This window comes from Mercenaria mercenaria, chromosome 1 (genome assembly GCF_021730395.1).
Source record: "Mercenaria mercenaria strain notata chromosome 1, MADL_Memer_1, whole genome shotgun sequence".
Lineage (NCBI taxonomy): Eukaryota > Metazoa > Mollusca > Bivalvia > Venerida > Veneridae > Mercenaria > Mercenaria mercenaria.
In genome coordinates, this window is record NC_069361.1 from 3,776,080 (window position 1) to 3,803,323 (window position 27,244).

General features: G+C 34.5%; 1 protein-coding gene and 1 long non-coding RNA gene across 4 annotated transcripts in view; one reads left to right on the top strand and one right to left on the bottom strand.

Annotated features, from left to right (window-relative positions):
• Positions 1-25,806, top strand: part of LOC123545144 (adenylate cyclase type 10-like) — an 89,171-nt gene extending 63,365 nt beyond the window's left edge. The window contains exons 28-32 of one of the 2 annotated variants that reach the window (XM_045331455.2): positions 1,732-1,828; positions 2,205-2,323; positions 2,572-2,692; positions 22,247-22,427; positions 23,668-25,806. In XM_045331455.2, the coding sequence (XP_045187390.1) occupies positions 1,732-1,828; positions 2,205-2,323; positions 2,572-2,692; positions 22,247-22,427; positions 23,668-24,000 (851 nt within the window). In that variant the 3' untranslated portion in view covers positions 24,001-25,806. Of the gene's footprint in view, positions 1-1,731; positions 1,829-2,204; positions 2,324-2,571; positions 2,693-22,246; positions 22,428-23,667 lie in introns of those variants that run through there. The other variant, XR_006685273.2, reaches the window with a different exon arrangement.
• Positions 10,920-21,935, bottom strand: LOC123538497 (uncharacterized). Of its 2 annotated transcripts, XR_008370172.1 has the most exons (5): positions 21,901-21,935; positions 21,300-21,414; positions 15,669-15,777; positions 12,610-12,684; positions 10,920-11,199 (listed from the first exon to the last, which is right to left on the bottom strand). It is a non-coding gene; the product is annotated as an uncharacterized LOC123538497 (long non-coding RNA). The 2 variants fall into 2 exon arrangements; XR_008370171.1 differs by lacking the exon at positions 21,901-21,935 and having other exon boundaries at positions 21,300-21,542.
• Positions 25,807-27,244: the final 1,438 nt, after the last annotated feature.

A 27,244-nucleotide genomic window follows, 5' to 3' on the forward strand; every position in this document is an offset into this window, starting at 1 on the left:
GGTTAAAGGCCAATAATTGCAAAACGCAATTTATGTACAAAGCTCTCGCTGTTGTAGATATTCAGTACTTCCATAGTTACCACAGTCCCCCTAACGTATTGCTTACGGGCAATGGGTCCTTGGACTAGAATTATGCAAGTCTAACCATTGGGAGTACTTTGAGGGTCTGAAATGAAAAACTGCATGTTTCGTTTACCTTTATTTCGAAAATCACAATACACAAAATATTTAAAATGTTTTAAACATCCCTCATGGTTTTATTCTCGGCTTTGGGTAGAAATATTTCAATAGGCACTCCGTCAGTTTGGACACCACATATTTCAGCATACTTCAAGCTTGGCATGAGTGTTTTTCTCAAATACAGTTGGGAGTACAAAGCATATATTACGTAGCCCTGTCCATAAGACCAAGAGGGTGAGAAGGTAAGTGTCAACCCATCAAAGATATAAAAAAATCATATCCTGCTCTGCCCTGTCACACGCATGCTGAATTTTCATATCCCTTTCTGTTTGTGACATTCATGCAGTTTCCAGTGTCCATGATATTCAAAAGTGAATTCACAATCGTCATGAATATCAACGTATTTCTATTCAGTGTGCTCCTATCAAAACGCGGACAATACAGATGCAACTCCAAACCATACAATCACTTTTATTCATGGCCACTGTTTTGTCTGTGAAATTACCACTGTAGCATTGGGCTCTATTTATAATGAACGATATTTTGAGTTAGTTTGTAGTATACTGCGGCTAAAATTGTAAACGCGTTTGGATTGAGATATATGGGAATTAATATGTTCCGTACGTTCGTCCGCCCTGAAACATTAGTTCAACTTCTCAAACTGATCTATTTGGCCGACTCCTTAATTTCGATGACTTCAAATCACATGTTCTCAGCTTTAGGTTGAAACGTCGCTCGTGTCCCATTTAGTAGAATTGCGGAAGGTCGATGGCTCAACTCCAATGCACGTCAGTATCTGATATAATTCTCGATCACGTGACCTGAAATGTGTCGGTGTTACCTAAACCCAAATCTAATGTCGTTCAAAGACATGTCAGATTAGCCTTGTAGGCAAGATCACAAGACGTTGATTCTTATGGTTCAGTGTTCTGTTCCTGGGATAGGCGTATGTTCACCTAATTTTTATAATGTCCTCAGGATCTGATTTATTTGAAAGGGTTAACAGTATTTCTGTGGGAAGACTATGTAAAGATTTTAGAAATATACCTGATGGAAGAAAACGATCAAACGATCAAATTGACAAAAAGAGAAGTAGTAATAGGTAAATATACGCATGCGGAGTGTTATTCATGCCATAATGGCACATGTAGTGCACTTATGACCGGGGTACTAAGGTGAGACTAGTAAATGGTCCAATGTAACCAAAAGGCACATACCAGCCGTTTACTGAGTTTTTATTCTAAACATTGCTGTATAACGTAAATTTCAAACTGCGCTGACATTCCGCCATGGACAAGATGTATGCCTGAAGCATGTTACTGGAACATTTGCCAATATCACTGGAGCAAGTTATATGGTATTTGTGTTATTTTAAGGCAAACTTGATACTATTTATAGAAAGAAATATGGAAATATAGTTTTTAAGTGTAACATTTAAAACTTTAGGGAGCAATTTGCATACCTAAGAGGTTTGCTTTTACATCAGTGCAATACTTCTTCTGTATAGCATGGTCGATGGGCGTTAAAACGTGTTTCTTTTCCTTGAATTAGGTAAAGCAGCAGCAGACATTTGCACCTGTGTTCGAGATGTTAACACCACGAAGACATTTTGCGCCTACTACTTTTTCCTGTGTTTGTTCAGGAATGTGTATGTTAGATATTTTTGCCTATGTCTTTACAGATTTATATATTATGGTGAATTGATTCATTCAAAACATTTTCTTGTAGTTAAATGTTTTTATGTGAATTACTTTTTACGTTAATCGTAACCCTGCAAAGAGGTAAATATATTAATCAAGAAATACAATTACATTTAGGATTTATCCAGACTTGATCATATCTCTACATGTGAATATACGTTTAAATAATTCAAAGTAAATGTTTATTATTTAACAAGAGAGCTTGCCTCTCATTATCATAATTAAGACTATAAAGTGTCATTTAACATTGAAAGTAAAAGACCTCGTTGAAATCTTGTATGTTTATGTTCACTCTAACGGATATACCACATAATTTTTCTGTAGGTATCAAGAAAGCATTGAGCTGTTGGAGATAATGAGAAGCAATGCTCAGTTGCTGCCGGATGGTGTTGATATCCGGGCGTTGTACCAGGTTACCTGCGTAGAAATTGCTTTAACTGGAGGTAACGCGCTCTCAATACACTTGTTAAGATTAGTTCATTGCTTACTTCACACGGTTTAAACCCACTTTGTATGATAAAAATAATAATGTTGGTGACTTGTACTTTCGTAAGGAACACCATTTTGTTTTCAACATATAACATTTCTGAAATAATAAAAGTACTTGTCAGTATGATAAGGAAAGGCGCAGTGTTTAGTGTTTTCCGGCTGTTAGTTTAATGAAGGCTCCTTTGTTTTCGTTCGTTTTCAGGCAACCCCCCTGAAAAAATACAGGCTTGTATTTCATGTCTCAGAAACTATCTGCATGACAGTAACGGGAAGGTTCAAAGTTCTTCACTAAAATATTATTTTGGGATGACAGTTGCACTTTGGTAATATTAATTTTCGTCTACCATTAGTTTTGCAATATTGTTGCGGGTCCGTAGATTAAACCTTATTAACGGATATCTATCCATAGATGAATGATTCAGCAATTAGTTTATACGTTTATACGAAATAATAATTAACACAATGAATAACGTTTACTCATTTTACTATTTGTTTCATTACTTTCCTTTCCAAAGTTCCTGTTTGTTATCCGAAACAAGTTAAGAAATAAAGAGATTTTGTGCGTTAAGACGGGAATAGATCACATTGGGACTTTAGTACTTTGGTGTGATTTGCAAGAATTCCTGAAAAAGCGATTCAGGCCCCGTATTCATTAATGTGATTAGTCAGAAATTTATACTTTGATTTAAAAATGCATTTTTGATTCTATAAAATTTTGCATGAATGCACATAAGACACCTACATATATCTCTTTTCAGTATATGTATGCAATGCTTGAATCAAAGTTGGTAAAACAGTACTTCTGGTGTATTGAATATTCTCCGCTCTTAAAACTAAGTCTGGAACCGAATGATCTTACCGTCGAAACGCATAAAAGTGACATTCAAATCTTATATTTGCATATGTAGAGTAGCTTGCGACGTAGATATGTGGCTTGCTTTCTGTGACTATCAGAATCGAAATCGATCTTTTCAAAATTTAGAGAAAAAGATCCGCCCACGTTATATGATGATGAAACACAGTAATAATCGTGTATTCCTGACGATTAAATTTATCAATATTGTCAGAAAAAAAACTTGATATGGCTGTAACGTAATATTCTTTTGGAAATTTTGGTGTCCAATTTGGAAAGATTTTTTTCTCGTGGACGCCACAATTGTTAAAGATGTCAGATCTCATAATAATTCTTGTAGAAAGGCAACCTTTGATATTATTGTACAAAGGCTGTGTCTGCGAAAGACAAAGTTTTCCTTCTATACATAACTCTTTTTTTTTTAATTTTGGTAGATGGGGTACATATGGTGGCTGATTTCTGCCATTTCGTGTCGACGGGGCGAAAACACGACAAATTTTACGCGAAAACTCGACGTTTAAAGGACACCAACACAACGGATTTATCTGTCGAGTTTTCGTGTTGGCGGGTATAAAGATGTTGTGTCGGCGCCCTTTATCTGTCGTGTTTTCACCCCGCCGACATGACAACACGAAAACAAGACAAATACATTATTTGTCGAGTTTTTGTGTTTTCGCCCCGCCGATACAAAAAAAACACGAAAACTCGACAAATTAGGTAGTTGTCGTGTTTTCGCCCCGCCGACACGAAAACTCGACAAATTAGGTATTTGTCGAGTTTTCGTGTTGTCGTGTTTTCGCCCGCCGACACAACAACACGACAAAGTCTTTTCAGACATCTCTTATAAAATGTAGAGTTGTTCTGAAGCCAATGGCAAAGGGTTTTAGAAACATTTCCTTTCTATTCGAACGAACCGCTAATTCAAAATTTATTTGTATTCATTAAAGCTGCATTAGGAGATTTGAGATTATAAAACAGCACAATAATATGTCAGATGTCAGTTATCGTTTTAAGAATACGAAGTGTATGTATTACTGACCCGGTTCCAGAAATATTTCATTGGGTTGCGGGGAACGGCAACAGTTAAAGAATGAAGGCGGCATCGGCGAGCCGAGTGGGGTTAGGTACAGAATGGGATAACCCCTCGTGTTAGGTGGGTCAGGGCGTGTCTGCCTTTAAATGTTTGAAATATATATATATATAATGGTGGCCTCTGCTGCAAATTTTGAGGTACGGGGGTTAACCCCTCCTGACAGTGGAATCACAGAGTCTTTCCCTTGTCATTTTTGAAATATAGGTATGAAATGGTGGTCTCTGCTTCATTTTTCCCAAAAAATTGAGATACGTTAGGGGGACATGCCCTCAAATTCAGGGGGTTGGGTGGGGGGGGGGGGGGGGGGGGGAATGACACGGCCATCGGCCCCGGTCCAGGACCTGAGCCTGTACAAATAGAAAAATAATTACTTATATGCGTGGGCCTCAATGAAGATTAAGTTATTCACACGAAATACCCAACCCCCGTACCTCAAAATTTGTGCTCAAAAATGCAGCAGAGGCCACCATTGTATACGTATATTTCAAACATTTAAAGGCGGAAACGCCCTGACCCACCTAACATGAGGGGTTACCCCCTTCCGTACCTATGAAACATTTCTGGAACCGGGTCAGTTATACATACACTTCGTATTGCTCTACATTTTATAAGATATGTCTGAAAAGAATTTGTCGTGTTTTCGTGCTGTCGTGTTTTCGTGCCGGCAGGGTGAAAACACGACATCAAGAAAACTTGACAAATAATGTTTTAGTCGTGTTTTCATGTTGTCGTGTCGGCGGGGCAAAAACACGACAATACGAAAACACGACAAATACCTAATTTGTCGAGTTTTCATGTTGTCCTATTTTTCGCCCCGCCGACACGAAAACACGGCAAATAAAGGGCGCCGGTGTCGCGTGAATATCACACGCGTGGTAATATTACCACGCGTGTGATAATTACGCGGCGGCGTGAGAATCGCACGGTTCCGGGTATAGCCGTGATAATCGCACGGGCGGTCTTAGCTTTAGATATATATACCAGTATGATACATAAAATTATTCAGGAATGATTTCTGCATCAATGGGTATAAAATAATTCGGTGTTCAGGAGCGTATCAATTCGGGGTTGTGCATCAAAGCCACATACTTTGAAAAAAATGGGATTTATTTTCATAAATATAATCAAGTCTTTCTTTTTAGAATAGTTTCAATATTTTATTGAATTGGACTGATATGAATACTAGGAATCCGGGGGCGGACAATGATTAGGAAAACACGTGCGTGCATACTAAAATATAATAATATTTTGGTAAAATGTTTATTTAAGGGAAACAATATATTCTGTATAAGCGGACTATTTATGTGCGTGGAAACATAAGTATAGCATTGCATGCCTCCTTTTTTGAAAGAAATAATGAAATCTACCTATCTTCGAAATCAATTATAAATATGTTTGTTGTAAATGTTTAATGATGAGCTTTATAGAAACAGGGGCGGATTATAACTGACGCCTTTTTGATAGAGAAATATGACGTACAGCGTATGTTAAATATACGGGTGTTGTTAGTTTTAGACATATATACAAAAACCACGTACAAGATTATCAAGAATGATATTTAATATTCAGGTTGCGTAGCAACTCGGTGTGTGCATAAAAGCAACATAGTTTTAAGAAAAAGGAAAGTTTTTTTGTTTTCTTTTTTTTTTTTTTTGTTTTTCATAAACAAATGATTCAGACCTTTTTAGAGTAGTGTTAAATTGTTAATACTTCTCCGTACATTTACTTTAAACCGAATATTAGAATGATACAATCTTTAATAATCCAGGGGCGGCTAGAAACTGATACGAACTTTAAAAAATCCAGGGGCGGCTAGTGAGGAGTATACTACGATAAATGTCTATGCGGGCGGCGTATATATGATATACCTTTATAATGCAAAAATGATTCAGAATGGCTTCTGCGTCTATTTTTAAACTTTATTTTCCAGTGCGTGGCTTGAGGCCATCGCAAGGGTGCACACTAAATGTAATAACATTTTGTATGAAAATATATTTATTTCTATTTAAGAAAATAATTATTCTGTATTGAGCAATTATCTGCGTGGTAACAGAGCATCCTGTGGAATTAATTTCGAGTGATTTTCCGTGTAGTACATTAAATCAAATGTTTAACGAGTTGATTCTTAAAAGAAACAAGACAGAAGCGGTTACTGAGCATTTTTGCGGTTCGGCGTGTGGCCGTTAATATTAAATGGACGTTGTTAGTCTAAGTTGAAAAACTGATACGTATTAGACCTTCCTGGTTTAAGACATGTATAGAATACGAGTACGATGGATTTATTTTTTTTCAAGAATGATTCCAGCATTTAATGGTGTAATTTTTTTAATATTCAGGTGTGAAGAAACTCGGGTGTGAGCACCAAAGCAACATATGTTAAAAAATGGAAAATTAATAAAGTATTTCATATTAAAATTTCTCTTAAAAGGTTTCCGTATATTGTGATAATTACTCGGCGGCGTGAGAATCACACGGTTTCGGGTATAGCCGTGATAATCGCACGGGCGGTTTTAGTTTTACACATATTTACCAAAATGATGCTTAAAATTATTCAGGAATGATTTCTGCATCAACGGATATAAAATAATTGGGTATTCAGGCGCGTATCAATTCGGAGGTGAGCATCAAAGCCACATACCTTGAAAAAAAAAAGGATTTTTTATGAAAATATTTGCCTTTCTTTTTAAAATAGTTTTAGTTTTATTCAATATATGTTATCTAAATTGGACTGAAATGCTTAACCACGAGCTGATAAATTATAAAATAATCCAGTGCCTGGGCGGGTACTAGGCATTTTTTGCGGCGTATTTGAGCATCAAAGCAACATATTTTGAAAAAAAAATGGGAAAAGTAATAAAGTAATTCATATTAAAAGTTGTCTTAAGGTTTCCGTATCTTGCGATAACTACGCGGCGGCGTGAGAATCACACGGTTTCGGGTATAGCCGTGATAATCGCACGGACGGTCTTAGTTTTAGACATATGTACATATATGGTAAATAAAATTATTCAGGAATGATTTCTGCATAAACGGGTATAAATAATTGGATATTCAGGCGCGTATCAAATCGGTCGTGTGCATCAAAGCCACATCCTTTGAAAAAACGGCGTGAGAATCACACGGTTTCGGGTATAGCCGTGATAATCGCACGGGCGGTCTTAGTGTTAGACATATATACTTTGAAAACGAGATGCCCAAGGGCAAGATGTCGAGTCCGTCGGCTGACAAAAGGACTCGGAGTTGCTACACGAACTCTGTCTCACTGAGACAAAACATTTGTGCCAAATAGAACAATTGTGTCAGGTTATTTTATAATCCACATTCAATGACAGTTTTTGGCGGACAAGGTCAATTATAGCCACATTTGACCTTTAAACTCAAGTGTGACCTTAACCTTTGAGATATTGACACAGGTGTTTGCGCGCGATACGCCGTCTCATGGTGATGAAGAATTCTGCCAATTATTTTAAATCCCACATTCAATAACAAAGTTATTGTCCGGACAAGGTCAATTATAGCAATATTGGACCATTAAACTCAAGTGTGACCTTGACCATTAAGATATTGACGCCGGTGTTGCATGTGACACACCATCTCATGATGTGGCAATTGTGCCAGGTCATTTTATAATCCCACTTTCAATGACGAAGTATTGTCCAGACAAAGTCAGTAATAGCCGTCTTTGACCTTTAAACTCAGTGTGACCTTGACCGTAAGATGTTGACACGGGTGTTGCACGCGACACGCCGTCTAATGATGGTGAACAATTGTGATAAGTTATTTTAAAATCCCACAATCAATCAATGACAAACTTATGTCAGGACAAAGAATACGGACGGTCACCGAACAGCCATTTGGACAACGGGCTCTACAAAAAACGGCGTGAGAATCACACGGTTTCGGGTATAGCTGTGATAATCGCACAGGCGGTCTTAGCTTTTAGACATATATAACAATATGATATTAAAATTATTCAGAAGATTTCTGCATCAATGGGTATAAATACTTGGGTATTCAGGCGCGCATCAAATCGGGGGTGTGCATCAAAGCCACATACCTTGGATTTTTTTTTTCATATAAATAACTGTCTTTCTTTTTAGAATAGTTTCATATTTTCTATATATTTTATTTAAATTGGACATATATGACCAATCTCTCTATCAACTTTATGATCCTAGGCTCAAGAGTTTTGAGTTATCATCTGGAAACCGATTGCATACGACCGACTGACAAACATCGAGCAGAGTCTGCAAAACAATATACCCCTCCTTCTCCGAAGGGGGGCATAAAATGTCAATGTGCATGTCAGAATGAAAACAATCGAGGCCTTCTTTGATTAATTTTCTAATTTACCAAGGTTCATCGTTCTGATGCTGCAGTATTTAACCACCCGGACTAACGCCTTGATTACTATAAACAAGGAAAATAAAGCTCTATATATTCTGCGATAAACAACGGTTGACGCATGGACTGGTAAGAGACCATTATGACATCAATTATGACGTCAGATTACAGCATGACGTCCGATATATTACCCTCGGGTAAAATGAAGTCTAACATAATTTTTATCTAAGTAGGTCAATCAAAAAACAATTTAATTTATAGTTATCAGGTATGAAACTCTAAGACTCTTTAAAAATATTTTTCAAGAAGTGTTTAACAAACTGGATGGGTTTAAACTGGATGGGAGTTAAATGGAATCATAAGAAAACGATCTTTTATGAAACTTTCAACATTTATTTATGTTTATTATTAATAAATCAACAAATTATAGGATCTAAACACCAACTGTTACAATGTATAATAACGTGTCTTTCCTAATAATGCCATAGAAGCACAGATGCAAATTTATTTCAATATTAAAGACTTATCCATCATTTAAGGGAAAAAATTCTCAGCAGATTAAGGTTATAGACCTATGTACAGAATTTACACAAATCAAAGCCACTAACCACACATCCTGTGGTGAGAATTTATTATTTACCTATATTCACCTTTATGTGCATATTTGAAGTTCTAACAATGTACTTTTCATCCAGTTCTGTCCAAACTGCTGTTTTCCTAATAAATCAAAAATACTTTAGACGAGAGTGCTACACATTAAATATCATCAGGATAAAAAATTCATTGTAAACAGTGCCTTTTGACTATGGGTCACATACTAGTCAGGGCCAATCTCCATATCATGTTTGAGGGTCCTAGGCTCAAATGCAGCATTTTTGTACTGGCATGACTATTTTTACCTGGAAGACTTACATAACATTTTAAAGCAATCTCATGATGCTGCTGAGATATATATTCATTTACATAAAATAAAGGGAGGTTATTTGTCATAAATTCAGTCAAAAGTTATCTACCCTGATTGTCGAGTCCATCTCATGCATAAATGACACTTCAAATCAGTATCTTCACTGGTTACAGAGATACACCTATTTTAACAAGAAACGAAGGAATGTAACTTGACATAAAATCAGTCAATATAATCTACAATCATTGTCTCTGTCCAACTAATGACAATAATGAAATTTCAAATGAGTCCTATATATATGCTTACTGAGATAAATCCATTTTTATAAAAATCAGGGAAGGTAATCATGTATTGGTACATGCATGTAGAAGATACACAGTACAAGTTTCACAATAATATATAAGAGAAGTATTCATATCTATAAACATTCAATCAAGAGTTATCTAACATGACTATATCTTACCATGGAAGACATAAAAAGCCTTTCAAACCAATTTCATTAGAAGCTGCTAAATATATTCATTTACATAAAAAATAAAGGGAGGTATTTTTGTCATAAATTCAGTCATATGTATCTTCACTGATGTCAAGTCAATCTGATGGATAACAGTATCTTCATTAGTTACGCTGATGTACCCATTTCAATTTTAAATAAAGGGAGGTGAATTGACATAAAATCTGTCCATAGTTATTCTACCTGATTGTCTCAGTTAGCATGCTCGACTATTTCGGTTCTGGATAGTGAGCCTGGGCACATCTGAGAACACTGGAGCTGTCACTGTTGTGTTTAATGACTCCAACGGCGGATGAAGATATTGCATAATAACTAAGTCTGTTTTAAAAATATAAGTAATATGAGAGATAAAGATAAAGTGTATCAAAACACTATACAAAGTACATTTTAAGCAAAACGGGCACAATTCATTAAATTTAGTGCAAGAGTTATGCATTCTTGTGTAATATGATGTGGGTGATGATTGATGATGTTGAACAACTATTTTAAGTTATTTTATTGTAATGGTAAGACTTAGTGTTGAAAGCTATATGTCAAAATGTTTTGTCAAAATGTGGACTTGTACAAAAACTGAACCAATTTCAAAGTCCAAAAGGGACATAATTCATCCAAAATACTCTACAGTGTTATGAACTCTTGCCTATGTAGAGAGACTATTATTATAAACAAGTGACAAAAGTTTCAAAGGGCCATAGTTAAGTCAAATCCTTGATGGAGTTATGTACTCTTGCCTAAAACTTGGTAAAATGATGATACATTACTGTTGTAAGTTTCAATACTGTAAAAAGGTCCTTTTAAATTATGGACTGGTAAGAAAAACTTAAACTGGTGTAATGCAATGTTGATACCATGGTGAGTATGATAGCTCCCCTTATTTTTCAATTAATCTAACTTTAAACTGAAAACCTCCTAGAAACTGTGATTCTATAAAGTGCACACTTGAAGATAATCTGCTGAATATAATCATCATATATGAAAGTCCTCGCTAAATCAAATTTCACAAATTGAATAACAAATTCATCTTCTTTGACCATGTATAAAGGCCTGGCATATGGTATGAACTCCACTGGACAGCATGATGCGCCAAGAAAGCAACTGCAACTTCAAAAGCTCATGTCTGACCTAAAATAGATAGAAAAATGATGTCACTTAATTGCAGTATCAAATGACAAATAAATTGCATACTGAAATAGCTAAATTTGATTTTATCCAAAACATTTTCCTTTTAAATCATTCTTTTTAACAAGTCTGCTTTTTGCTTCATAATATGCTACTTTATATGAAGGTCACACTGACATTCACACTTAATGTAGCAAAAAAAAAACAACAACAAAAAAACAAAAAGAGGGCCATGATGGCCCTATATCGCTCACCTGTTATCATTGCACTTTAGGACAAGTCTTCAAGGTCAAAAAATCATAATAAAAAGCAATCAAAAGAATTATGAGAAAATATAGTTGAAATTTTCTTAAAGTTACTTTAAAAAACAAGATTTGAAAACTTTTTGTAGAGGTCCACTAGGCAATGCTACATGTCAAATATCTAAGCTCTAGGCCTTCTGGTTTATTTTTAGAAAATTTTGAAGATTTTTCTATGTACAATCAAGTAACCCCATGGGGCGGGGTCATGATTTGAATAAATTTTGTAAAAGTCTACTAGGCAATGCTACATGTCAAATGTCTAAGATCTAAGCCCTCTGGTTTATTTTATATAAATTTTTTGAAGATTTTCCTATGTAAAATCAAGTGACCTCTAGGGCGGGGTCAATTTTGACCCGGGGGACAAGATTTGAACAAATTTTGTAGAGGTCTACTAGGCAATGCTACAAGTGAAATATCTAGGCTCTAGGCCTTCTTGTTTATTTTTAGAAATTTTTTGAGATTTTCCTATGTAAAATCAAGTCACCCTGGGGCGGAGTCAATTGACCCCAAGGGACATGATTTGAACAAATTTTGTAGAGGTTCACTAGGCAATGCTACAAGTGAAATATATAGGCTCTAGGCATCTGGTTTATTTTTAGAAATTTTTTGAATATTTCCTATATAAAATCAAGTGACCCCTAGGGCAGGGTCAATTTTGACCCCCGGGTCATAATTAAACAACTTTAGTAGAGGTCCACTAGGCAATACTACATGTCAAATATCTAAGCTCTAGGACTTCTGGTTTTTGAGAAGAAGATTTTCTTAATATTTTCCTATGTCCCATTTGGTTAACCTCGTACGGACGGACGGACGGACAGGACGATCACTATATGCCTCCTGCATCAGTAGATGCTGGGGGCATAAAAAAACGGGACATCCCTCTGAAAATATTGCTGACAGTGTCCCTTGTCAAACATGTGCATACAGTATCTTAGAAGCTAAAAGATATTTAACTTAAGAAATAAACTTGAACCAATGCTTACGCCAGGTTGAGTAGTCGAGCTAAACATTGTGTATGTAGATAATCCACCTATGCAGCTCACAGCTCCATTAAGATGTGTTAAAAAAGGCAAAACAAATATTGATATAAAACATTACAAATATCACTGACCTTGAAAAGTTCTCTATCCAATAAGAAGTACTTCCACTGGTGCAAGTGTTGAGTTCTTCTATTTCATTGTCTTAACTGGAAGTATATTAATTTTTTAGATTACTTTTAAGAAAAAATCTATAGTGCAAAGATGATATAAATCACAGAGGTAAAAAAAAAACAATAACATGTTATAAAAGCAAATAAAAGACTCAGTTTCTACATACACTGTACCTACATTTTGGTAAGTATTCCAAGTTCAAAGACAAAGGTTTCGATATTCATAAAAGATCTCCAGATTTCCTTACAAGAGAAATTTTGCAGTATCAAAAATATTTTATGTCAATTGTCACCATACATACATAATATAATGAAAACACTTTAACTGCTTTACAAACTTTAAGTATTTTACTCTCTAAATCTTAACATTAGAATGATTTTAAAGTCTAAGAATTTTGATGAATATGGGCAAAGTTTTTTTTCTCCAAATCCTATTGTCATACTTTTCCTTTTAACATACCGGTATCTGTAATACTGACACTAAAAATTATCATGTCTATATAATGCACTAATGGCATGTTGCCAGTAAACACACTGATATCTGTAGACTAGCTCCTAGATTATATATTTAAAAAAAAATATTTTTAAAATTGTGAATATAGCTAGTCTACATCCTGTGATTACATTAAAGTAATGTCTCCAAAACAAAATCACTAAATTAGACTGGCATCTGACACTATTACATCAAAGTAAGAAAAATGACAAAGGTTGAATTTTGGACAAATTCTTAATTATCAGTCAAGTGGCTAGTCTATGAAATCACTAAATTAGACTGGCATCTGACATTATTACATCAAAGTAAGAAAAATGACAAAAGTTGAATTTTTTGGACAAATTCTTAATTATCAGTCAAGTGGCTAGTCTATGAAATCACTAAATTAGACTGGCATCTGACACTATAACATCAAAGTAAGAACAAGAGCTGTCCGTAAGACAGCCAAGCTCGACTATTCGAAATATTGTCCCAGAAGCAGGAAAATATTACCCAAAAAGGTTAAATATCAAAAGAGTTTTAAGTTCAAAAGGGGGAATAATTTGACCAAAATGCATATCAGTTATGGGACTTGCTGCTATCAACTAGTTTTATAACCCCGAAGGCACATGTGAAGTTTCAATTCAATATCTGCATTAGTTTTGGAGATAGAAACTTGCATGTAAAACTTTAACCAGAATTTTCAAAGTCCAAAAGGGGGCATAATTTGCCCAAAATACATGCCAGAGTTATGGGACTTGACCCCAGTGAGGTTGGTAATTGATCTAGAAAAAGAAAAATAAGTTTCAAATCTATATGCCTTTTAGTAATAGCTGTATGTCTTGCACGCAAAACTTTAACCAGAATTTGCTAAGTCCAAAAGGGGACATATTTGGCCAAAATGAAGGTCAGAGTTATGGGACTTGCTACTATCAATAGTTTTATAACCCCGAAGACACATATGAAGTTTCAATTCAATATCTGCACTAGTTTTGGAGATAGAAACTTACATGTAAAACTTTAACCAAAATTTTCTAAGTCTAAAAGGGGGCATAATTTGCTCAAAAAACTGTCAGAGTTATGGGACTTGACCAGTGAGGTTGGTAATTGATCTAGAAAAAGAAAAATAAGTTTCAAATCTATATGCCTTTTAGAAATAGCTGTATGTACTTGCACGCAAAACTTTAACCAGAATTTTCTAAGTCCAAAAGGGGGCATAATTTGGCCAAAATGAAGGTCAGAGTTATGGGACTTGCTGCTATCAACTAGATTTATAACCCGGAAGACACATGTGAAGTTTCAATTCATTATCTGCATTAGTTTTGGAGATAGTAACTTGCATGTAAAACTTTAACCAAAATTTTCTAAGTCCAAAAGGGGGCATAATTTGCTCAAAATACATGTCAGAGTTATGGGTCTTGACCCAGTGAGGTTGGTAATTGATCTAGAAAAAGAAAAAATAAGTTTCAAATCTATATGCCTTTTAGTAATAGCTGTATGTACTTGCACGCAAAACTTTAACCAGAATTTGCTAAGTCCAAAAGGGGGCATAATTTGGCCAAAATGAAAGTCAGAGTTATGGGACTTGTGCTATCAACTAGTTTTATAACCCCGAAGACACATGTGAAGTTTCAAATCAATATCTGCATTAGTTTTGGAGATAGTAACTTGCATGTAAAACTTTAACCAAAATTTTCTAAGTCCAAAAGGGGGCATAATTTGCTCAAAATACATGTCAGAGTTATGGGACTTGACCCAGAGAGGTTGGTAATTGACCTAGAAAAAGAAAAAATAAGTTTCAAAGCTATATGCCTTTAATTGATGGCTGTATGTACTTGCATGCAAAAACTTAACCAAGGTGTGACGCCGACGCCGACGCCGACGCCGACGCCGACGCCGACGCCAGGGTGAGTAGAATAGCTAGACTATTCTTCGAATAGTCGAGCTAAAAATGACAAAAGTTGAATTTTTTGGACAAATTCTTAATTATCAGTCTAGTGGCTAGTCTATGAAATCACTAAATTAGACTGACATCTGACACTTTAACATCAAAGTAAGAAAAATGACAAAGGTTGAATTTTTTGGACAAATTCTTAATTATCAGTCTAGTGGCTAGTCTATGAAATCACTAAGTTAGACTGGCATCTGACACTATTACATCAAAGTAAGAAAAATGACAAAGGTTGAATTTTTGGACAAATTCTTAATTATCAGTCTAGTGGCTAATCTATGAAATCACTAAGTTAGACTGGCATCTGACACTATTACATCAAAGTAAGAAAAATGACAAAGGTTGAATTTTTTTGGCAAATTCTTAATTATCAGTCTTGTGGCTAGTCTATGAAATCACTAAATTAGACTGGCATCTGACACTATTACATCAAAGTATGAAAACTGACAAAGGTTGAATTTTTTGGACAAATTCTTAATTATCAGTCTAGTGGCTAGTCTATGAGATTTGTAACTTATCTAGTATAAATTACAAATACTTTTATAAAGAACCATTCACCATGTTCATATATAGATCTGTAAGAATGTTCATCCTTACCTAAATCATTGAACTGTGGTGACAGCCTGTCCAGCTGCAAATATTGGTTTCTTTCTCCATTAAATAAAAGATGGTCATCATGATCAACCATTGACTTTGAAGTACCAATCTGAAATATGCATTTATATGTGTTGATAATATAGGTTTGTTACTGTGGAGGGATCAGCTATGAGAAAATATCTGAAATGCAGACAACAATTTTATTTTATGAAAATAAAAAGTCACCACTTGGAATATACTTTTTTTCTAGTTAATATTAATTTAACTCAATATCAATAAATGGGAAAGTATCAATGGTCATTTTCTTAGTTATATAAAGTTTCACCATAGATAACATAATGTATAATGATGAAAGATTTTTTTTAGTTAGCATTAATTTTGTAGTAACTGTATATACATTAAAACTCCAAGGTAAAATGATCTGGAACACATGCTTCATTTAATAAAAATGTGTCAGTAATAACATGAGAGCCCTTCTGAAGAAAATGTTAATGTAGAAAATGTAATACTTAGGACTGGTGAATATTAAGGTTATGACCCCCCCCCCCCCCCCATGATTTCAGAATGAAAAGGAATAAGCTGAACAATATATGGTAGACAGTTAATGTAAATTTGTCTTAAAATTGGCCCTGCTGTTTCTGACCAGAACATTTTTAAAGTTTCCAATATTACAAATATGGAAAAAGTGACAATTACCCCTGACACCATGTTTATAACAAAAAAATAATTTCTACAGTCTTTATAGAAGGTCACAAAAGGCCCATTTGTGTGAATTATTTCAAAACTGGAACAGCAGTTTCATATTATATATATACATATCAGGAAAAAGTGACCATGCCCTCCGGCACCCATGTGTTCATGCTCAGATGAGCTTAAAATGCATTTAATGTAAGAACATTTTTAATAATATTGAAAAAAAAATACCAGTGAAATTTGACATGTATACAGAATAAGAAAGAAGACAGGGAATTTGAATAAGTAAGAAGAGGGGAATTTGCCTATTAACACAGACCATTCTGCTTTTTAATTTCAATATACCACCAAAATAGTTTTGCAAGGAGTTTTGCATATCTTTCTTAAATGTGTTTATTTTATAAATCTATTTTTTAATTTAGTATAGTTACTTAGACATGCACATGTGCAGATAATAAAATGAGGGTTCCAAGAGACAAAATAGAAAGAAATTCATCATATTTTCCAATTTGCAATCACAATTCAATAACATTTCAGTTACAGAATTAAGTATAATTACACTTGCTATCAGAAGTCTAAAAGTGAAGGGACTTACACTGCATAAAAAAGTTTTATTAGTGTTTAAGAGATTTGAACCTGTTTGAAGATAACCATAGACTTAAAGTTACTTTTACATATTTTGTTATCTTAAAAGAATAATGATGCACAAATTGTTATTAAGATAGCAGCATGGTATAGTTCAATCTTTCACCTTCATTTTGGTGTGAGGGGGCACTGTGAGTGTGGCCAAGTAGTTAAGGTCTCTGGCTTCAAATCACTTGCCCCTCGTCAATGTGAGTTTGAGTCGCACTAGAGGAGTAATTTACAGATTTTTCAATATATATATGTTTACATTATATTATGTACAAAACTTGCTGTAATCAGATTTTTCCTCTGGGTTTAATGAATTGTTATTAAAAGACAAAGAAAATCTCCTACATAAGTGACCCCTCCCCCCACCCACCCCTCAAATACCAGACTTTTTAATCCCCAGTCTGGTCCAGTCTGATTAGGGTCCATAAAACCCCTGTAGACTTGACATGTAGCCTAATTATTGTCAGAGAACCATAAATTTTATTGCCTACAGATAAATTGGTTATTTCCTGTGTTTTGCATTGCTGTTTTTTTTTTCTTTTTTCTTTTCAGAATTTCAAAATTACTTTAACTGATAATATACTAATATTGATTGCTCAGTCATGTTGAGTAATTAATATCCTGGCCAGTTAAATTATAACTCTTATAGGGAAGCAATTCTCTGACACTCCTTTACAATAAAATAATTATTTAAGAGAAATTACAAGTTTGTTTATTCAATGATTATGATCTTTTTATCAAAAGTAAGCAAATAAAACCAGAAAAAAATGATAATTGCTGAATTTTATTAGAAATAAAAGAAGCGTTCAGTTGCATTTTTAATAGATAAAAAGGGATATGGACAGAAGGATTTTATATATTAAAAATGCATAATTTCCCTAGTGTTGTCTAAATAACATTTCTTTTATGTATAATAAAATCCAGCAATAAAGATATATCATTGTTCAAAATACACATAATTTATTATTTCTAAAAGCTAAGTGCTGAATGCATTTTTTACATTTTTGATAAAAAAAAAAAGCAATGATGAGATGTAAATCAAAAATATGATAAAAAAACCTGTTTTATCCTATCACTTTGTGTATTTAGCCCTAATTCAATCAAGCTTTCTAAACTCCTTATAAAGGTGAGAACTGATTTGCTATAAAGGTGAGAAAATATCACCTGCAATTTATTTACTGCAACAGTAGCTATACAGTAGCTTATTATGATAAACAGAAGCAAGTCTACCAATGGTCCAGACTTGTGTATTGGCCCTTACCTCAATACCAGACCTTATCATCCCATAGGCCACATACCAGGCACACGAGAATCAGTGTCTTTAATTATTATTTACTCTAACAGTGAAACAGAATTAAGTTAGCTCTGTGTATTTAACTGTTCCTGAAAAAGGGTTGCTAAAAAGCTCTGCCGAGCTTATGTTAACCTTTTCACAAAGCAAAGGTAAATAAAAATACCTTTACCTTTACCTATTCCAACTTAGTCAAAATAACTGGATGTTCAGATTGTTGTATATTGGGTGGTTTTCAAAATAATGAAGAAAAGTGGGACATAGAGTTGAAAACCTATTTCTTATGGTGGTCACCTATTTTATATGATAGCAAATACTTCAAATTTCAAGGAAATAAAACTTTGGGAAAGTGTTGAGAAAAACCAAAGAGCTATAAAAATATTTATACTTCTTTGGAAAAAACCTATCAGAAAATAGTTCAGCCTTAATTTGAAAGTTCAGTGAATGATGGGTGATAAATGTTGCAGTGTTTTATGATAAGGAAATATATTAACAGTTATATTTTCAACATATATGATAAGTAATAGGTGTAATGTGTATGGTTTGAAACTTATTCAATCAATGTTTGTGGAGATTGGTTTTTAAAATCAGCCTTTCTGCACAAATCTGACATGAAAATAAACTTGCCTAGAAAAATTTGTTGCTTAATGAAAATAAATTAACATATTATTACAAAAACCTATTTTTTCCTCAAATTTTGAATGTTTAAAACATGCCAAATTTCAAGAATGTCCAGTAATCTTAATTTCTAAAATTTTCAACTCAAAATTGTGTTATATTGCAGATGCACAGGGGACACATACTGAAAATCAGTATAATATTCATTCATAATAAGTTTACTGTTCATAATTTTTTTTTCACAAGAAACACAATGCTTATTCAACAGCATGTGTTCCTTTAAATGAAAATAAGTGACTTTAAAAAATAACCAACACATTGAAATCATTTATTCTACATGCATTGCCTACAGAGAGTAGAAAATGACAAAATGCCATGCATGGTAAATGTGACAGTAAAATTCATACATACTAATACTTTATTATGTTACTAAGAAGATGCACAGGGGACAAAGTGCAGCAAAATATATATTCATAGATATGTTCATAGTAAGTAAATTTTTTTTCAACTACACAGTATTCACTTGTGAACATTTACATAATGTGGGTAAACTTAAGCACTTGTGAAGCAAAAAAATTGATGTTTCCACTTTTTAACTTGAAAACTGGTTACTTCTGAAAAATGCAAACAATGAATTCTAATTTATCCAGAGTTTCTTATATAATGGTATATTAAATGAATGTCAAAAAAGGGTGCACAGGGGACATCACTTTTGGCTTTGTGAATGTTGAACAGTCCTAATATGTCAAGTTAAAAAGCTGCTTTTTTATCAACTGTAACTCCCTTTCAAGGAAAATGAGCCGTGCCACGAGAAAACCAACATAGTGGGTTTGTGACCAGCATGGATCCAGACCAGCCTGCGCTTCCACACAGTCTGATCAAGAACCATGCTGTTCGCTTTTAAAGCCTATTGGAATTAGAGAAACTGTTAGCGAACAGCATGGATCATGACCAGACTGTGCAGATGCGCAGGCTGGTCTGGATCCATGCTGGTCGCAATCCAACTATGTTGGTTTTCTCATGGCACGGCACAAATAAAGTATAATCTAATTTTATTTTTAAAACAAATAAAGAAATCTGACACTTAACAACTAAAAAGTTGCAAAGGGGACATTTTTGGGTGTATAGAATTCATCAAAATGTCTGAGAAAGTTGATCTGTTTAAACAAAAAAAAACATACTCTGTCTTCAGCTGAAAGGATAAAGATCTTAGAAAAAACGTTAGGACTTTAGAAAACTAATGGGGTTTTGAAATTGTAGTGTTCTACATTAAAATTTTGGATTTTTTCACTATATTTTTGTGAAGAGGGTTCCATCACAAGATGTGAAATATTGGTGAGAGTAAGATGTTGGTAATGAAAAAAGAGTATTTTGCTTTAAATGTACAGAGTTTAAGCTTACTGGAACCACTCTCGAGTCTGCTTCTTGGAATAACCAGTACTAGTGTCATATGAGAAGTCCTGACCCACTGGGGCTCGAACCCATGACCCCTGGATTGAGCTGAGCCAACAACTTACATACTACATAATTTAACATACGGTAAACTAATGAGGAACTCGTGCGGACGCATTGGTTGATGGGCTATTTACTGTCCTACAGAGGTGAAGGCCCCAGGTTCGATTCCTGGCAACTCCCATTGCGGTGTGACCTTGGGTAAGGCACTTTATCACGATTGCCTCAGCTAAGGCCCAGTTGTAAATGGTATATACTCGCAAATTGTGGGGGTAAGGTATAATTGGTTTTAACTGTTCTTAAAAGGGTCGTTCGAAAGCTCTACAGAGCTTATGTTCATTGTTTCACAAAGCGACGTTAGATAAAATTTACCTTTAACCGAATCCCCTTTTGATAAATATATGTTTTTTTTTTTAATTAATTTCAGAATTGTGACACAATCAGCATTTAAACCTATAGAATTTAACGGGTCAGCAGCGATGAAAATTTTATCAGAAACTGCTTCCAATATTTTGGTCTTTCGAGTGTTTAACACAAGTGGAGACACTGCCCATACAGTATATCACATAAAAATATCTCAGTATCTCCTCTGTTCCATATGATAATGGATCCGTTTTAAAAATTTGGATTACATTCCAACTGAACATCTAATTACGGATCACTTTTTTCGAATTTCAGTAGTTGAAAACAGCTAATAAATCACAATTACAGCTGCTTTGTAGATCTATATTGTAAAATTATGTCACTCTGGCCAGGCTTTGGCTGAAGAACTTCAAGAAGTCTTAAGAGCATCCGCACACTAGGTGATTATTTTAAACTGGTTGTATGTAATCTACTAGATCCATATTATATGTGGAAACAGATAAATAAGATAAACAAGTGACTGTCAATCAGAAAGATCTAGAATCTACAACATTTTATTTCAAAAGTGCAGATCTACTTACTTTCGATTTCGCAAGCTCCGCCATCTTGTCTCTTCAGGCGGCGAATGATGAAATTAAAACGTGCGAATCACGCTTTTCTTCAAAGGTGTAATTACACCGATAAACAGATATTTGCCTATGGGTATGTCAAGCAAGTTATTAGAGTCTTAAATTAACAAGAAGTTTTACTGAAGAATAATAGGACAGTTTTGAAATAAGCAACTCATTATTTGCACACCGCGGCCATGTTTTTTGTAGATTTTTAGACAAAAAGGTCATTTTCAGAGCGTGGTACATCTTATTATTTTGATTAGCTATTCACAAACAACAGACCCATGTACAATATTTAACACCTCTAGCAAGTTTTAAGACAATCTGATTCGTGAAAAAGATAAGTTACTGTGTTCTGCAAGTTTTTTCTGAAGCACCATAAAAGCCGGTAAAATACGTCAAATTGGGCATATTCAAATCAATACATTTAAATTTCAGGAATATAAAATCAAAATTAAATTATGTAAGTTACAAAAGCTATCTTTGAGAATTTAATATGCAAAATTTTGCAAATATTGGACAAAGAATAAGCATTTGGGCAGGTTTTGAAAAACATATATAAACCGTGGACCTGGTCACGACCGTGTGATAATCACGCTACACCGGCACGACATATTTATACCCGCCAACACGAAAACTCGACGGACAAATCTGTCGTGTCGGCGCCCTTTAAACGTCGAGTTTTCGCGTAAAATTTGTCGTGTTTTCGCCCCACCAACATAGGCACACCGACACAATTTTAAAACAGTGAATGTATATATTATGTTACAGAAAACGTAAAGTAAGTGTCACCTTGTAAGAATTATGTTTATTAATTAATTAGAAGCAAGCGTGATGTTAAATATCAATTTTAAAGTAACTTTACGGCTTTCGCTGTAAGTCGTCAATTTTTGCTTTATTGTGCAAATTATTTTTAGGTTTGCACGTTGCGAAAAATGGTCAGAAAGCGAGATATGGTTTGGCAATGGCTTACTGTTTGAAATACGAGATTCCTCATATTACTCGTTGATGGGCGATGCGAACCGTGTGCAATGTATGCTGATTACTATGGCACTGAAACCTAAAGACGACAAGAGTCTTCTGGAAAACGTAAAGAAGGTATAGAAAGAAATTCAAAAATTCAACTAAGCTGTTAATATACAAATATACAGGATAGAATTCCATGTCATATGAAGCACGTTTGGGCAAAACAATGATGAAACTATCATTATTTTCAAAAGTTGCATATGCATCAGAAATATATCTTTTCTTTTCTTTTCTATTCTTTAAAAGATACGACCTGTTGAGCGTTGCACTTTTCATTACCTTCTTTGTTTACCGATTCAGCTGTCACTGTGCTTCGTTGCATTCTGCTCTTCAGAAGGATTTTATAGATTTTACCATGCAAAAACTCCTTCTTCCGATAAATGATTACAAAATGTTTAGGCGTCAGATTTCATGAACAGTTTGCTTGTGGTAAGTAGATGACCCCTGTTGCTTCCAGTCAAGGTGATCTCTGAGCTAAAGACAAAAATTCTGCCAATAACAGGATAATTCTTGGACCTACGACCGCCGTAAAATTGCCAACGGTCTGTGTTTTAGGATCGATAGATCAAGTGTCAGTGTCACATGACGTCGAGACTGAAACGCTTTCTAATTGATTACTCAAGGACGCTTGGGCTCATGGTCTTCTATTTTCTATTGTCTTTAGATTATGCATTTCGTTTTTTTTTTGTGTGTCATAAGGATAAAGACCAAGGTCATGTGGGGGGGGGGGGGGGCTGTGGTGCGTACACATTGTCTTAATCAATAACTGAAGAATGCTTTGACTTGCACCAAAAAATTCCATTAAATAATATTCTGCGATTAGTAGATGACTTCAATCTTTTGGCGTCAAAGGCCACGTTCGTCGCGTATCCTAGACTGAACATTGCATGTACATTTACATCAAGCAAGTCATCGTGGGGACGTACTGTGAAACCATTAATATTCGTAGGGGACTAATATTCGTGGATTTCGTGGTTGAGTCAATCCACGAAATTTAATGCCAACGAACAAGAAAAGATTGCCATTCATTTTATGTTCAAAAGTTAAAATCCACGAATTCATATCCCCACGGAAGTGCCGTTTTAACCAAAACCATGAAATTTCATGCTAGCGAAATTACAGTATTTATTTAAAATGTTCCTATTATGTTAACAAAATATTCCAAAAACTTCTAAAACTTCACTGTTTAATACAGGAAGAGTGGTCAAAAAGGTAATGGCATAATGCACATTCTGAACACGATTTTCTGTGTTAAATGTACTAAATTAACCAGGTGTACATGTACTTTAGATTATTTTAATTTTTTTTTCAGACATTCAAAAAAGCTTGTAAACAAGTTAAATATGTACCTGTACTAAAACCAAGATTGTACCACTTAAGAGCATACTTCAGTGCTATCTTAAAGGTGAACACAAGAGCAAAGACATTCGCAAAGAAAACCGTTAAAATATGTACGTCTCAAGGAAATGTGCTAGAGAAGAGATGGATTAGTTCTAATCTGGAGGTATGGTTTGATAAAGAAACCGCCGGCCAAGAGAATATAAATGAGGCGTGGAAAGAACACTCAGAAGATTGTGGTGGACAGTGGGATCCAAACTTGGTCCCAGGAATGATCATTTACAATCTTCCGGTAATAAAGAGGTGAGGTTAAAGGGCTGAAACAATTGCAGTGCACATGTTCAGTTCCAGACTGTGTTCAGATGATATAGAGGAACATGAAAAAAAGGTTGAATGCAGCAGTAAGTGTGTCCATGACTGAAGGTGGTCAGATGTAAAAGCGAAGTATGTCTTTTCTACTTGTTTGTTAACAGTATGACCTAAGATCATAGTGTTGATTATACAGAAGCGATTGTGCTTGCACAAGATTCTGAGGACAAGTGCCGGATGAACTCAGTCCGTGAGTATGTTGATACTATCGCAAGTATTCTTGAGAGTCGTTTCTCTGAAATGAAAAATATAACAGAGATTTATAACGCTCGCCTTCAGTTTTGTCATACGAATTCCGAAGATGTTAGTGTTTCATATTAATAGACAACATTATATTAAACAATCTTAACAGAGTGGGTTATCTAATTTAGAAATAGTAATTGATTCCCTATCGGCGGAACGCCGGAGGAGACTGTAGGAATGTCCTCCGTCCGTCCGTCTGTCTGTTTGCAAATCTTGATCCTGCAATTACTCAGAAAGTATTCAAGTTAGGTTCATAAAAGTTGGTATGTGAATAGAGGTTAATATGTAGATTATGCAAGTTTATTACTTAATTATGCTTGTATATCACATGTCACGGTCACTATTGAAGGTCGAGTAAAACTTGTTTCCGCTTCTAAACCTTTATATGACATGATGGATTATCTTAGTACTATATACAAACATTCACAGTGTGTCAACACATGATCTGTGCTTTCCGGTTACAGATGAAGGTCACTGTTCAATGTCAATTAAAAATTTATTTCCACTTCAAAACGTTTATATGAATTGAAGGATTTTTTTTATAAATACACAAATGTTTCCCATGATTAGACTATGTGTCGCGCACAAGACCCATGGTTGTCGGTCAAATGTCAAGGTCACAGTTGAAGTTCAAATAAACTTGTCTCCATTCCATAACTTCTATGTACTGAACACAGATGTTCCCCATGATGAGGCAATGCTCTTTGCTTGAGGGTCAATGTAAAACAGTAAATAGGTAAAACAGTTTTTGTTTCTTAGCTCCTAAACGCCTCGAAGCATTTCAGATCCTAACAATCTTGTCAACAACCACAAGGGACGAAAACTAACGAAATTTTCCACCGGTAGGGGATTTCTGCAATACACGGTCACTTGTTAATGATGGTGTGTAATGAGTGAAAAAGAAATTGTCATAATTTCTTAGAATGTTGTCAGACTGTGGTAAAGTACATTGTTATGCTCCATAACTATATGACATCAGTTAAAGACATTTCATATTGAAAGCGGGCTTAGATTTACAATGTAAGTATATTGTATATGATCTTCTTCATTATGATCACACTATATATTCATATAATTCCTTCATTCAAATGGGAAGTATTAATTAAAAAAGATATTAAATATTGGTATAAAACACCTCAAGTTGCATAGCCCTGCATTACACTGAAACTTGTATATGGCACATTCTAAATGACAGCTGCGATTTTTGTTTTTCTGTAATTCTCCTGTGAATATGTTAATTAGTTATAAGATACTATATGTCTATGGATGTATGAGTTTTATTTACAATTTTCTGTAAAGAAAGAATATGTTTTGGAATTGTGCTAGTTTTATGTCAGTCACTTGTGTTCATGTAATAGAGTACTTGTTATGATAGCAATCTACGAATTTGTATATAAAGTATTTTATATAGCCTTTTATTGTAATACTGTATCAGTATGTGTGGTAACTATTTGTGAATTTGTATACTTACTCACATATGAAGAATACAGCTTAAATGTCATCGATGCTTTGCTTGTAATATCCAAAATTTAATTAAGTTCAGCATCTGTCATAAAAATTTAGTAAGAAAATTTCATAGTTTTACAAGAAGAGTTTTTCGTTTTACAACCATGTCTTCTGTTGCAATTGCGTGTGTGCGGAAATAAGACCGATTTCTTGGAGTGGGTTTCCATCTGTCATTCTGCCAGTCCGTCCATACGTATATTCATATTACCTCCGCAATGAATGTTAGTTCTAGCTGGCTTTAGCGACTAGACCAATTAGTATTTCAAATATTTCTGAGGTAATTTATTCAATCATGGCATAAAATTATGAAATTATGACACTTTGAAAATGAATCTTCAGCATCGTGTAATAAACGTTACATGCTGAACGTGTAAAATGAGTTATTTCGCATTTGGGCAACAGTCCAATCGTGTCCTTTAAATCCAGTAGAATAAACATACACTAATCATAGAATTACAGAGATTACAAAACGTTTATAAGAGAAACGTGAAATAGTTTCTATAACGTTGACGAAAGGTCTCTGCGACAAGAAAAGAAGGCGCACGATGGAAATTAAATTATGCATTTGCTTAACTGCGCGTTTTAGGTCTTACTCTATTATTACAGAATTGGTTAAGTTCATAAAAATTGTAACGGGTCTTTTTTGGAATGTGCTAGATGTTCATCATTGTTCTTTATTCGTTGTTGTTGTTGAAATGGTCCACAAATATTCTTAACATACTAGGCCACTAAAGACGAACAGGTCTCTTTCAGTCCGCTATCTGCGTCAGTAAACAATGGGTTTAATTCACTAAAATATTTAAGGAACTGTATATTGTGGCATTGGAATACATTGTAGTGGGCGTAGATATACAAGATGGTCATTCATGACTGTATTTCAAAAAAACTTGCACAAATGATCAGTATGACATGACGATTTGTTGCGTTCAAGAACCATAAATCTACCTGTATTACTTTTTGAATTATCTCCTTTTATTGAATGTACATCCGGATTTCCAGTCGTGTTTGTAACTTTGTCATTCATGAATGGATAAAAGATAACTCAGGACACATAATGATGATGTGCCATATGCAAAAATCTTAACTCTCCAGCCTTCTTCCTTTTTTTTTTGACTTATCTCCCTTAACTAAATGTTCCTGTTCATGGCATAACTCTGAAAATACTGTAGGGAGAAGGTTAACTATATTTAACTTGTACACACATCAATGACCGTCATTTACATTACCAAGAAGCGAACTTGTTAGATAATTACAGGTTAAGAATTAGATCCTTTATGTGTCAACATATACACAGATACACATAGAAAACATGCACTGAGCTTAACTATTTTAGCATTTTATCCTCTTTTAATAAGTCTTTTCACACATTTTACAAATATTTGATTAAAATAAGCATATGGTTAATTTTCCGAATTTTATAAACTACATCCCCT